Source organism: Manacus vitellinus, unplaced genomic scaffold (genome assembly GCF_001715985.3).
Source record: "Manacus vitellinus isolate BGI_N305 unplaced genomic scaffold, ASM171598v3 scaffold_78_pilon, whole genome shotgun sequence".
Taxonomy (NCBI): domain Eukaryota; kingdom Metazoa; phylum Chordata; class Aves; order Passeriformes; family Pipridae; genus Manacus; species Manacus vitellinus.
Window position 1 is genome coordinate 2,267,305 of NW_021940807.1, and position 14,380 is coordinate 2,281,684.

Here is a 14,380-nt window from a genome sequence, read left to right on the forward strand (position 1 = left end):
GGGCAGCCACAGCTTCTCTGGGCAACCCCAGAGTTCACATTGACAGGTTCTGTTATCAAGCAGCTCCACCTAATTCTCTTCAGAAGTTCAGAGAATCTCTGTCATTTTCCTGCTTTAGATTGTCCTGTGACAGCTCTGCACACTATTAGCAAGGCATTGCTGTCTGAATATTAACCTTTATATTTTCCTTCATTTCCAAAGCTAAGAAAGACCAAGAAGGAAAGAAAGTGGCCACCAGGCGAAAGCTCCATGCCCATTATGAGGTGAAGCAGGAAATTGGAAGGTAAATGAATTTTCCAGCTCTAGAGCATCACTGCCAGGGAACATCTAATTGCCCTTCCAAGCTGCTGAGGCAGAGGGGGCCCAGCTGTGGAAAAGTGGAAAAGTGGGAGGTCACCCCATTGCAGGTGTGCTGGGAATGCTTTCCTGTGGTTTCTGACAGAGGATGAGAGAGTCCATACAGCCCATAAGTGCAGGCATCAGCCTTTGTCAGCACCTGCATCACCTGAAACAGCTTTTCTCGTTATGTGGGCACCTTGCTTCGCTTTGGAGGCAGCCAGGAGAGGGCAACAGCACCTCACGGACAGGAAAATGAGCTTTTTGTGCTGGAGAATTTAAGCACTGGGCAGTGGGGAGCTGTTAAAGGGCAGGATGTGGAAAACTCTCTGCCTGCTGCTCTTTAAACCATGTCTGAGCAGGGCTTGTGTCCTTCGATTCCTGCACAGGGGCTGCTTCAGCTTCGTGAAACGGGTTGTGCACAAAGGGAACAGAGTGTCCTGTGCTGCCAAGTTCATCCCTCTGCGAAGCAAAACCAAGTCTCGAGCCCACCAAGAGAGGGACATTCTCGCCTCTCTGTCCCACGACAGGATTACCCGGCTCCTGGATGAGTTTGAAACAAGGAAAACACTGATTTTGGTTCTGGAGTTGTATCCTTTTTCTGTGCAGCTTGTCTGAGGAGGCTGGGGAAGTAGTGGGTGGAGCCAGTTTATTAAATAAACTTATGAATTAACAATTTTTTGGTTTTGCCTGAGATAAAAGGACATGCACAGCCCTTCTCTGCACTGCAGGCACAGCTCTGTGGGAGCTTCACTGCAGTACTGTTGAGTAAAATCATACTTGTATATCCAAGTGTGAATGGGTTATTAAGCATCAAAACTCTATTCTGAAATGTCTGGAAGTTAAGGACTCTTTTTTTTTCCATGAGATCCAGTCTGAGTGAGCACCAGGAAAAGGCAGTGTAGACCAGAAAACCCAGTAGCCAACAGGTAGATTTTAGCACAAGCAATACCAAAATCTACCAACCTACAGATCTTATCTCCCGCTTGTAGGAGCACGGGTTTAGAGCAGCCCAACTCTGCCAGAAGGGCACAGCAATAGAGATTTTAATGATCATCACATTGCCTGAGACCACCTGGTGAATTCTGCTGCAAAAAATGAGCTTTTACCTTCAGTTCTGCTCTCCCTTAATGCCCTTGTCAGATGCTCCAGCGAAGAGCTCCTGGACCGTTTGTTCAAGAAGAGTGTGGTCACCGAAGCTGAGGTAATTCCTCTCCCTCACTTGAGACCCCAGAGTTGGTTCCACCTGCATTTTCCTTATGGAGGAATGTCTTTCCTTAGGAGGAATGTCTTTGAAACCAGTGGCAACCTGTCAAAACACAATCAGCTCTTCAAATGTGTTCCCAACAAGTTGAGTTTCTCTGGACAGTAACTAGAAACAGGCAGTGGTTTTGACCACCAGGATTGCATTCAGCCTGAAAAATATTATTATATTTGCTCTAGTATTATCATTTCTTTGCTATCTGTCACCTGGAGCTCCTGTATCTTTGCTTGCTTAATACCAATTTATCCCCTTGTAACTGAATTCTATCCACTCCCTTTCAGTCCCCAAAATAAAGGGATGAAATTATGGTTTCTAAAAGGTTCTTTTTTTTTTTTTTTTTAGATCCTTGGTGCTCAAAGTTCAAAATGTTTCATTATCTCCCATCTGGTAGCCAGGTGTCCCACGTTTATGGGGAAAATTGATTTTTCTTAGAATACTCAGAGGGAAACATCACAGAATGGTTTGGGCTGGGAGGGATCTTTAAGGATCACACGTCAACTGACACTATAAAATATCAAAGGTAAAGGACTTCCAGAGCTGAATCTGGATGTAAATCTAGATATAAATGTTCAAAGTCATAGTCTGATTGGATCTGCATGTGGTCAACAAATAGGTTTACAAGATAGTTTTAAGATGTATTTGTGTTTTAAAAATTTGTGTTTGCCTGATTTAAACCTAGCCAGAGCTGAGTTTGTGTTATGACAGGTTGATAAAGTTTGTCAAACTTGAGGATTTTTGTCTCTTTTATTTCTTTTAATTTGCAACTTTGTAGGATTGTTTTGTTTTGTTTTGTTTTTTAAAAAAGTAGGGACTTTTTCACATACAGAAGGTTCCAGCAGGGCAAAGGGGTCACACACGAGGCACAGCTTCATTCCACAGGGTTATGTTTGGTTCACATCTAATTCCAACTGCAAGAATAATAAAAGAAGATAATTCTAGCTTTAAAAGTATTTCTGGTTCAATTTCTCCCTCTCTCATATACTACAAATATTGATGGAATCAGGGACCCTCCTATGTACTATTACTGTTTAATGATTTTTTAATAATTAATTTGATTCTTAGGTCAAACTGTATATCAAGCAACTTTTGGAAGGACTCAAATATCTTCACGACAACAACATCCTTCACTTGGACATCAAGGTAATGTGCAATGACAGGCTTTTCACAGCCTCTTCTTTGTCAGGGAATGGGCATTCTATGTTTGAATTATTTAGTTATTATTCAATTATTTTCTTACTTAAAATGGAAAATATTGCCTGCTTTAAAGTAAAATTTCTCCTTTTATTTTATTTTATTAATTCATTTTATTATTTTATTTTATTTTGTTTTATTTTGTTTTATTTTATTTTGTTTTATTTTGTTTTATTTTATTTTGTTTTGTTTTGTTTTGTTTTATTTTGTTTTGTTTTATTTTATTTTATTTTGTTTTATTTTATTTTGTTTTATTTTATTTTATAATTTTATTTTATTTTATAATTTTATTTTATTTTATTTTATTTTGCAGCCACTGAATATCCTCATGGTTTACCCCGAGAGGGAAGACCTGAAGATCTGTGACTTTGGGTTTGCTCAGAAGATCACCCCCTTTGAGCCTCAGTACAGCAAATACGGCTCTCCAGAGTTTGTTGCCCCAGAAATTGTTTCTCTGTCACCGGTGTCAAAAGCAACTGATATCTGGTAATATCTGCTCATCTCTCATCTTCCTAAAAAGCTTTTTCAGGCCCTTGATGGCCTGAATATCCATTTACTGTTAATAAGTAAATGGAGCAGTGATAATTACACAGGAAACTGGAAGTGAACTCTGAGAATCCAAAAGCCATCAGGGCCCTTTAAAGCTCCTTCTGTTTATTGTTTTTTTTCAGTCATAATTGAACTCTGACAGCTCATTGATGCAAAGGAGCATCTTAGAGGAGATGATCTCTATTAGAGGCAGCAACAAGAGAGAATGATCCCAAAGAGCTTTCCAGAAAAGGCAAACAAACTCAAAAAAAAAAAAAGTATTATGAGCCCTTTCCTTTATCTGTGCTTTAAAATTGGAAGATGGCTCGAGAACAATTTTAAAAAATATTGAAGGGGGAAAAAAACCCTGAAGGGTGAAAAAAACTTTTGGGATTTATTTTCCTTGGAAAGGTGAGGAGAAGGGGGTGTCTAGTGGCAGGAAGAGGGGCTGTGTGCTTGAGAAGGATGGATAAATAGTGACAAAACACCTGACATCTGTGCTCCCTTTCTCCTCAGGGCTGTTGGAGTCATCACGTATTTAAGGTAAACAAATCTTCTTTTAATGACTCATTTAATAATCCTTTGTCCATCAGAGCCCTCCAGTGCCTTCAAGTGGGGGATTTGAGTGGAGCATTGAGTCTCTCTATGATAAGGACAATTTATTTTGTGTTTTCCTCCTCTCCTGGGTTCCCAAGGCTTTGGTTGTTGTCCCTGAGAGCTGCATTCCTTGTAGTTCACAGTGGAAGCAGTGGATGAGGTTCAGTCTCCCCTGTTTTAGCCAACACCCCACTGTACCTGTGCCTTAATTCCTTATCTTACTATTATCCCAAATAAATAATGATTCAGTCAAGTGCCATGAAATGCTGGGGTGAAAGACGACTTGTTAGTGAACACCTTGCTCACAAAGCAAGTCCCACACACGGAGTCCCTCAAATATCTTAAAACCCCAGGAGGGCACTTGTGCTTCTGTCATTTGAACAGCAAATCAAAGTCTAAAATCTGTCTCCTTTTATTTTGTGGTGTCCAATAAATAAGCCTCACGTGCAAGTCTCCGTTTGCTGGGGAGAACGACAGGAAAACCCTCCTGAACATCCAGAGCGGGGAGATTTCATGGACCATTCCTGACGTTGTTCACTTGAGTGAAGATGCAAAGGACTTCATGAAAGGGATCCTGCAGCAGAACCCCAAGTGAGTGTCCTCCTGTGCTTCCTTCCTTAACTGAACCCCAAGTGAGTGTCCTCCTGTGCTTCCTGCAGCCCCGTGCAGGGGTGTTGGTGGCTCAGCAGGCACATCTCGGCTCCTCGGAGCTGTTGTTCTCTAGAAAAGTAGCAAGCTGATGTTTCGAGATGTTCTGCCCTAATTTTAGCTCGTTATTCCCCGTTACCCAAACCACAGTTTGGATATTTGCCACGTTGGGGTGGTGATGGTGACTCCCTGCCCCCTCCAGGCAGGTGAACTTCTGGAGTGACATGGACAAGTGGGAAGAGCAAGGACTGGTGTAGAGGGAGTTATGAGAGAATTAAATACCATTAACCATATTCATTAAGCAATTTCAGGTACAAAAGGAGGCTTGAAGGCAAGTTTGCAGGCCCTTGCTTTTTAATTTCATTTCTATTCTTTCTGCCTCCTGCCAAAGCTATTTTCTCTCTGGCCACCTAAAGAGGCAAAGTCCCTCTTAGGGCTGCTCTGGACACCCTTGAACAGGCTCCACACAGAGTGTCACAGGGTCTTCCTGGGGATCTGTGGGGAATCTGGGAAAGAAAAAAGGAGTATTATTTCACCTCAAGGGAAGGAAACTTTGGGCTCAAAGGTTGTTGGCTTCCCAGCTCTGAACCTGAGGACACACCCCAAAGCGTACACCTGTGTCCATGTGTAGCAGCACCTTCAGGAAGATCTTGTAGTTGCTTTGGAAGTGACTTCCAACTAAAATGCCCATCTGTTCTCTTACCAGAGCCAGGCCTAGTGCTTTGGACTGTCTGTCCCACAAGTGGTTCATGGTAAGTTTGTCCTGGTCCTTTATTAGTCATTACAATAACGAGGTTGGAAGAGACCTTGGCAGGGGCGGCCCCAAAAGCTGCTGGATGTTTGCTGGTTTATTTTTTTTCCCATAGTCTCTTACTTTCTGTGCCACAGAGGAGCTCAGGAATGGCTCCTCAGAAAGGGGTTTACATGCCAGGATATCTTTCCTTTCAAAGGATAAAGATTTACTACTGATGTGAGCAGATATAACAAGGAATCATTTAGGTTGGAAAACCCTTCTAAGGTCATGGAGTCCAACCATCAACCCAGCACTGCCAAGGCCACCACTAAACCATATCCCCAAGTGCCACATCTTTTAAATCCTTCCAGGGACAGTGATTCCACCATCCTGCCCTGGGCAGACTGTTCCAATCCTTGACTACCCTTTCCAGGAAGAAATTTTCCCTAATGTCCAAACTGAACCTCCCCTGGTTCAGCTTCAGGCTGTTTCCTCCACACATCAATATAGGAAGGAACCTGTGGCTTTGCAGGACAAAGTTATAGTTTATATATTGCAGTGCCTTAAATCACTAAGGGGAAGAGCTAAAAATTAGCAATAAAAAAAAGGATTTAATGGCATGTATTGAACAAGGCTTACTTTTATCACTGATTTTGTCTGCAATTTAACTATGAAGGGAGTGTAGCATTTGGTCTACTGTAGCTTTCCTAAATTAAACAACTGTGGAAGGAGGGAATCCTAGAGATTTATTAGGAGATGAAGGCAGTTTTTTTTGAACCAATGATTTTCCTCTCGTTCCACCTGGCAGCACAATGTCCCCCTCGAAACAGCTCATTTCATTAATACCAAGCAGCTCAAATTCATCGTGGCTCGGAGCAAGTGGCAGGTGAGTTGCCCTTAATCTATATTTTTGTTATATAATTTATATAATCATCTATAATAATCTATATACCATATAATAATATATACTATAGGTTATTTATATTATATATATCTAACATATATAAATATAATATATAATATATAATATAGTTAATATATATAATATATAATATATAAATATAATATATAAATATATATATAAATGTATACATATTAATATTATTATATACTATATATTTATATATATTAATCTGTAATATATAAGATACAATAAAGTATAATAATCTATATAATCTTATATTTTTTTATATATATTTTTATTTACATTTGAATCTTTGAAAGTCTTTTGGGCTTGGACAGCGAGCTCAGCAGAGATCTCAGCTTGGCCGTAAATGGGGAATAAGCCCAGGAGGCTGCAGTTGAGGGATGTGTCAGGAATTAATTATCTAGACTTTTACTGCCTGGGAAACACTTGGTCTCATGCAGGTGCCTGTAAGACACAAAGTTGTGTCTAAGTGAGGTGCCCTCAGCCGCCTTTGCTGAATTATAGACAGGTCTCCAAAAATACCTCTTTTCCTGAGGTTCTCTAAAATTATGGGATTGATTGCCTCCTGAAGAAGCCAGTTTCCCCCTGCTGGTTGGAAGGGGAGGGCAGCTGCCCAATTTCAACTGAGATGTCTCACATGGCAGAATTTAGAGCAGAGGAATCCCACCCCCTGCACTGTGGTAGGTCTTCTGTTGACCTGAGTCACTGTAGGTTGAACTGTAATCCGTGGATTTAAGGCCATTGATTCCAGCAAGTCTTTCTTCTGATGTTTTCCATTAAAAACTCCTTTCTATCTGCTTTGAGTGGCCAGATTGACTTTGGAAATCTCAAGCAGGGTCCTGCTTCCCTGCTCACAACAGCAAGTATGTCCCCTGAAGTCAATTTAGTTTCACGTCTGTCAATGAGGGAAGAGGAAGATTTGGAGAGCAAATGAGGCCTGGATTGGTGACGTGTACAAAGGGCTGGCAGTGTGTAATTAAACTCATGGGTAATTAGGAGTTCAGGAGTTCATTTGGGTATGTTTGCTTTGCCATCCTCCCACCATGCCTCCGTCTCACTGTGCTGTATTTTGTTTGGCTCCCCAGCGGTCTCTGATGTGCTACAAATCCATCCTGGTAATGAGGTCTATCCCAGAAATCCTGGAAAGGACCCACGACAACACCTCCCTGGCCATCTCCCGACACCTCATCGAGGAAAGCACTTCATCCAGTACCAGTGGCTCCTCTTCAGACAACGAGAACTCGAATTTCCCCAAGAAGAGGCACTTTGGTTCCACCCCCGAGCTGCACTTGCCCGTGTTTGAAGCACCAAGTTATCAGGAGCCTCCAAGACGTTCAAGTGAGCAGAAGCACTCCAAGGCACCAGTCCCTCCAGTAAAACCCATGAGGAGGAAATATGCTTCCATGAAGGCTGAGGTGGGGGACAAATCACCCACGGAAAGCAAAGAGCTCATGGCGAGTGCCTTCCAGGAGAAGGAGGAGAGGCTCCATCCCAGTGTTCGAGATGAAAGGAGTGGTGCTGCCGAGCCTTCATCCGTGAGGGCTTCCATGGAAAGCACATCATATCCAGGTCAGAAAGGAAAACCAGACATGTCTTTAGCTGATAAGGAGAGGATTGAAAAGGCTGGGGATGGCACAGAAAAGCCATCTGCCTTTGTGCCCAGGCAGAGCGTCATCAAAAGCACTTTCTACAGCCAAGCAACAGAGCTGCCTGCAAGGCCACCTTCCTCACCAGGCAGGGAGTTCAGGAGGCACCTGGACAGAGCCAGGAGGACTTTCCGGAAAGGTGGATATTCGAAGGTGCCCCTCAGTGGTCTCCGTGAGCCTCTCCTGGAGCAGTTTGAACTGGAAGAGGAAGAGGAAGGAGATGATCGCAGGGAAAGCCTGCTGGGATCCTTGACCAAATCAGCGTCGTTTGATACTGCCAGGAAACCACCACATCCTGCCATTGCTGGTGCCAGCAGGAGCCGTTCCCTGGACGACTACAGGCTGAGAGCCTCGAGGTCACTGAGGGAACAAGACATTTTGGAAGAAGACTGTGATGTCTTGTCCCAGGAGAGCTGCCCTGAAGGCAGTGACCACTGTGACATTTCTGCAGGGCCTGGCAAGGGATGTTCTGTAGGCACATCAAAGCAGGAGGAAGTCAGGAGAGCCAGCAAGGATTGTTCAGGAGAGAAGCCCTCTCCTTCCACACATTGTGAGGGTAATGAGTGCCCAGCTGCTTTTATGCAACAGGCTGAGGGACTTCCAGTGTCACCTCACAGGAGTGAAAATAGGAAACCTTTACTGAAGAAGTCAAAAGCTACTGAGATTGAGGAGGATGTTGAAGATTTGGAAGGCAAAAGCCCCATTCTGACTGCCCAGTGCTCAGACATAACTGCATCAGCAGCCCAAAAACATGAGAGCATGGAGGGTAAATCTTCCTCTGACACTGCCTTTCAGGAGAGCAAAGAGTCCATTCCAACCTTGACACAGTCAGAGGCCACCTCTGAGTCATCTCCCACGAGTAAGGGAGGTGTGTGTCTGCCCCAGGAGTCTGCTCACCACGCTGACATCCACCAGGATCAAAAAGGTGGAACGCTGCTGATCAAAAGGACGGCCCCAGTTCCACCTTGGAAGGACAAAAGGCAGAAACATTCAGGTGAAAAAACCTCTGCTCACGGTGTTGCCGAGTCTGAACTCATGGAACATGAAAGCTCTGCTGTTCCAGCAGAACAGACAGACATCGATTCACTTCCAGTACACAAAGACAAAAGTCAGGAACTTCCTGGGAAAAGTGTTCCAGCAGCTCCTGTGTCTCTGGGCAAGCGGCCAGGTGCCCTCACAGCTGGTGAAGGGGCTCCTCAGAAGGTGAAGACCCGCAAAGAGGTGAGATCTGCTGTCCTGGAGGAGGAAGGGCTGGGTGTGACAGGAGTCACTCCGCCATCAGCCCATGCTGGTGAAAGCCAGGCTCACAGGAAGGCTCCTGCTCATGGATTCACAGCATCAGCCAGCCTGAAAGGAGAGCACCTCGCTGTTCCCAAAGTCCCACCACCACAATCAGTGCCGACTCCGGTCTCCAGTGGAGCACAGGCTGAAAGGGAAGGGCCAGCTCACAGCAAGGAGAGGTTTGTTGCTCTGAGGAGCGAAAGCTCTGCGGTCACAGAGGTTGTTCCCAGCTTGGCCCATGAAGGAGCCAAACCCCAGAAGGTTTCTGAAGGCCATGCTGTTCCAGGGAGCAGACACACAGCAGGAACGGTGTCCTCCCAAAGCACTGCTCTCCCTTCGGTCTGTCAGAGGGAAAAACAGGAACATCCAGCCCTTCACAGCGAGGTGAGATCTGCTGTGACAGCAGGTGGAAGCCCAGCAACTGCGCAGACCACGTCTGCTCCTTTCCCCAAGGCTGGACATCGGGAGTTGGAGCAGCACAGGGCTGCCAGTCCCAGTGCTGGGATTTCTGATGGTCTGGGGGGTGCCTTAACTGCTGCACAACCAGAAGGTGCTCCAGCTTCAGCCTATGAAGTAGAATATGAGGAACATCCAAAGGTCCATGGTGAGGGTGGAGGCGTTGCCTTCGAAAGTGGAAGATCTGACGCTGGAAAAGCTGTCCCACCGTCGCTCCGCAGGGATCGCCGTCAGGAGCAATCACATCACAGGTCTTCCTTTTACAGTGATGAGGAGTCTGCTGTGCTGGAGGGCTTAGTGGACGAGATGGTTTCCCTCTCTGAAGAGATGAATGTTTGGGCAGAGTCAGTTTCTGGAGAGAAGGAGAGCAGAAAGCACATGGACACCTCCTCCCCTTCTGTAAAACAGAGGGAAGATGAGCGGGATGGCCTTGAAGAACCCTGCCTTGCTGTGAGTGAGGAGTCAGAGGTACTGGAAGGGCAGGGAGCACAGACAGTTCCTCGTGAATGTGAACACCTGGAGGACATGGCGTTTGAGAGCCCCACTTCCAGCCGAGCCAGCGTTTCCTCAACAGAGAGCTCGGACACCGGGAAAAGACCCAGCCGAGTGTCAGTGATCAAGGACACCGGGAAACACCCAGAAGTGTCTTTGGTGAAAATCAAAGACCTGTCAGATGAAACCCCCAGTACTGGCAGCGGCCCTCAAAAATTTGACATCTCAGAGGTGGAACCTGCCTACTTGAACTTCTCTGACTTGTATGACATTGTCTATTTTCCGTTTGAATTTCTGAGCTACAAGAAGCCTTCGCCCAAGCCGGTTCGCAGACGGTTTATTCCTCTCGGTGAAAGGGCAAGGTCTCCTCCTGCAGGGCATCTGCATAAGGATAAGAGGCTGTGCATCAGGGAGCAGGCAGAGGACAAGAACAGGAAGAACCATTTGGAAATATCTGAGGATTCAAAGGCAACTCACTTAGTGGCCATGGGGAAAGGACCAGAGAGCCATAAAGAAATGTACAGCTCCCAAAAGGACTCCAGTGGGAAGCAAAAAAGCTCCTTCCACACCAAGCCAGGACTCTTTAAGCCATATGCAAGGTCTCATTCAGTGGAGCTGTCAGTGGAGCAGAGTCTGAAGAAGAAAGTAAAAGCTTCTGTTGCCCATATTTCAAGAATCCTAAAAGGAAAGACATCTCCTGAGCCAGAGGCAGAGGAAGGTAAGTATTTCACTCTGCTCCTTTATAGATTTTCTGCTATAACTGGGCTCTGATAAAGTTGCCTTTTCCTTTTATCTGAGGCTGTGGTTAGACTGGGATTGTAAAACTGGCCATGGCAGGTTATGAAATCAGCAGTTTCCAGCTCCAGCACTACCCCTCTGTTACTGGGTTACCCCAGTGCAGAGGCAGATGGGTTAATCCACTGATGGAAGGGGCTCAAATTCCCCTGTCTGAGGTTGCACAAAAGCAGACCTGGGTGATGTTTTCCTTGCTGCAGTTATCATCTGACCATGGTAAGTCTCAAAAAAAATAAAGTGACTGGGAGAAGCTGGTGAAGTCACCCTGGCTATTGGACATCAGGATCTGTCCTTTCTTCTCTGCCATCCCTAGATATTGCCTGTTCTTCCAGGACACTGTTGTGTTTGTCACAGCTGTCACAGCCTTCCCTGCTGACTGAAGGCTGGTTAATAAGGGAACCTGTGAGTGATGAGCTGTTTATGTGTGAATGGTAGAGCTGTCACTGTGAATTGATGCCAGCGGGGAGAAGGGTGGCCTTGAATGACTTCTCATCCTTTCTCAAAACAGAGTTTGGTGAGCTGGGAAGTGAGGCAGCAGAAAAAGAGCTGTTAACAGGGGCTGAAGGATCTCTGAAGAGGAAATCAGCACTCTCCTCATTCAAGTTGCCAAGCCTCATGCCAAAGGAGAAAGGTATTGCTGTGGCACTGTGGTGCCACAAAGCCAGTGGTTTGTTTTAGCATGAAGTATCAGTAATGAAAATCCCAGTGCTGTGTGAGGCCAGTTTCTAAGGATGGATCTGCAGTGATTGTCTGGAGAGATGACCTGGACCAACTCATGTAACATGGGCCAGTCTCCTCTGTTTACATCATAACTAGGACCTTGATAAAACCTATCATGGTGTTGTTTGCAAATTGGAGCCACTCCAGGAAGCCACTGCAAAGGAATAAAATCCAGGTGTAAGATAGAAAGAGAATAAAAGCAGTATCCATGGGTGGGAAGGCAGAGGCAGGGAACTGTGAATTCCTATGCTCCAGTCCTGAATGGATGTGTTAAGTCCAGACATGCTGCTACAGAGCTGTGGAATGAAAAATAATGGGGCAGCCCCACATGGTGCATCAGCAAAGCTGAACTTGCTTTTTCCTAGACAAGTTTCCCCTTGACTCTGTCAGGAGCATTTCCCAAGGTCAGACTAACGTCCCAGTACTCAGCAGAGCCCAGGGAAACACTGGGAAGGGCAGGTGTGGGAGGCTGGCAGCTCCTGGCAACTGGGGAGAAAAAAACCCTGGAGAAGCACAGGAGGGTGCTCCTGCCATGGAGGCAGGAGCAGATTTGATGCTCTATGGGGTTTTTCCTCCTTTCATATTCATCTTTCATCTCTGCTTCTCTCTTCTTACGTTGTCTTGATCATGGTATCATTTAGGTTGGCAAAGACCTCTAAGATCATCGAGTCCAACCATTCCCCAGCACTGCCAAGGCCACCAGTAAACCCTGTCCCCAAGTGCCACATCCACATGTCTTTTAAATCCCTCCAGGGGTGGTGACTCCACCACTGCCCTGGGCAGCCTGTTCCAATCCATGATGACCCTTTCCACGAAGATAGGTTCCCTAATATCCAATCTAACCCTCCCCTGATGCAACTGGAGGCCATTGCCTCTTGTCCTATTTGATCCCCTCATCCTCAAAATACCATCATTTAGTTTTGCCCCCACAATTTGGCTTGGCCAGGGGAACACTCTTGCTGTGACATGATCTCTCTCTGCTCTGAGCTGTTCTGCTGCCTCAGCTGTACCAGCAGGGCTGGGCAATGCAGGTATTCCCTATGGACTTCCCAAGATCCATCTGGGTGATCATGTATGAGCAGTCACACTGTGTCCCTGAGGCTCCTGCACCTGTGCTCAATGCCCAGGGCGTTCTCCAACGGGCGGTCAAAAGGATGACGGAGCAAGAACCAGAAATGTTCTTGAACAATTAGAAAGGTTTTCTGACGTCCTGCATGCATTTGTTTTCCACATAACTCTCCTGGCTATTCTGAATTGATGTTTTTTCCTCTTCCCTGCAGCCCCATCCTTCACTGAGGAGCTCATGGACCAGGCTGCTGCCGTGGGACAGTGCGTGACGCTGTCGTGCCGGACGGCAGCTCACTCCTCCCTGCACATCAACTGGTTCAGAGGTGACACTGGCATCCCTCCAGGGAGTCCCTGACCTCTGGGACAGGGGTGCAGGGAGGGGTTTAGAGACCTTGGTATCAACTTTCAGGGTGTTTATCTCTCCTACCTTCTGCTTTTCAGACGGGATCCCTGTCCAGAGCAGCAGCCGGATCCTCATCTCATCCACCCTCAAACACTTCCAGCTCTTAACTATTCTCTCTGTTAATCCTGAGGATTTTGGTATTTACACCTGTGTGGCCACAAACTCCCTGGGCTCGGCATCCACCTCTTGTGTCATAAGAAAAGCAGGTAAGAGGAGAAGCAGCTACAGAAACAGGTGTTATAAATAATTCTGCCCCAAAATGTGACCTGTCAATACCTTTGAGGTGAGATTTCTGCAGAGAGGTGCAGAGGACAATCTCTCCCTTGCTGTTGTCCACAGTCTTTGCTGTCTGGTAGTGTGGCACATATTGCAGGGTTCATTCCCTCTTCTTCACTCTTCTGGATTCAGAGCCCTCCAAGACAAAACTTTAAAACTGAGTTTAAATTAAGGTGGGGTTAAATTGCTGTTTCTCTAGGTGTGTGCCTATATATACATATAAAACATATACATATGTATATATATAAAAATAATATCTGTAACTGAGACATGCTGGGTGTAGGGTTTTGATTCACAGCAGTGCTGCTCTTAACAGCCCCTGGGTTTTGTGCCTCCTCTCAACAGAGGTTCCTCCCAGCCCTCCACCCCCTGACATGGTGGAAGTCTACAAAGATGGAGTGCAGGTGGTCTGGAAACCTGTGGAGACCAACACCCCTGTCCATTACACCATCCAGTGCAAGAGTGAAGGTAAAGTGCTGTCCTTACACCTCAAAGGGAACATCTTGGTTTGTGTGATCCCTTCACCTGCTGGATACTTTACTTTTATTCAGAAACAGCCTGATTAACTCCCTCGTTTTGAGTTAGGAATGAAATTCATACAGCCATCATTCAGCCATCTGAAAGTTAAGTGTTGTGCTAAATAAATCAGCCTGGAAAATATGCATCCTCATACCAAGGCTTTGCTGAAGTGTGACTCAAACTAGGTGACACAAAAGTTATGACCAAAAAGTGAGCAGCTACAGAAGAAAATGCCTGGTTGGTGCCTGATACACAGCCTTGAGTAATTTGGCAAAACAATACACTAATAATACCCAGCAAAAAACCATCATCTTATATCCAGGCTTTCTGGACAGTCTGTTGTGGAGGAAGGTGATCTGTCAAAAAGGGAGTTCATCCTCTGCTAAACAGCCATGCTTTCTTTTCCCACTGATTACGGAGGAAGCTCAGGGCAAACAGCCAGAATAAATACCCACATTTTGGCAATACTGCATCACCCCTTTGATGTTCTCTTGCAAGG

The 14,380-nt window shown here is 45.6% G+C and overlaps 1 protein-coding gene across 1 annotated transcript in view; it reads left to right on the forward strand.

Annotated features, from left to right (window-relative positions):
- OBSCN (obscurin, cytoskeletal calmodulin and titin-interacting RhoGEF) overlaps positions 1-13,830 on the forward strand; it is a gene marked incomplete at its 3' end in the record, with an annotated part of 185,620 nt that extends 171,790 nt beyond the window's left edge. The window contains exons 103-116 of the mRNA XM_029964680.1: positions 202-283; positions 726-926; positions 1,480-1,540; positions 2,663-2,740; positions 3,105-3,277; positions 3,836-3,862; positions 4,355-4,507; positions 5,271-5,316; positions 6,106-6,183; positions 7,311-10,818; positions 11,404-11,526; positions 12,896-13,006; positions 13,125-13,292; positions 13,708-13,830. Coding sequence (XP_029820540.1) covers positions 202-283; positions 726-926; positions 1,480-1,540; positions 2,663-2,740; positions 3,105-3,277; positions 3,836-3,862; positions 4,355-4,507; positions 5,271-5,316; positions 6,106-6,183; positions 7,311-10,818; positions 11,404-11,526; positions 12,896-13,006; positions 13,125-13,292; positions 13,708-13,830 — 4,932 coding nt within the window. The remainder of the gene's footprint in view (positions 1-201; positions 284-725; positions 927-1,479; positions 1,541-2,662; positions 2,741-3,104; positions 3,278-3,835; positions 3,863-4,354; positions 4,508-5,270; positions 5,317-6,105; positions 6,184-7,310; positions 10,819-11,403; positions 11,527-12,895; positions 13,007-13,124; positions 13,293-13,707) is intronic.
- Positions 13,831-14,380: the final 550 nt, after the last annotated feature.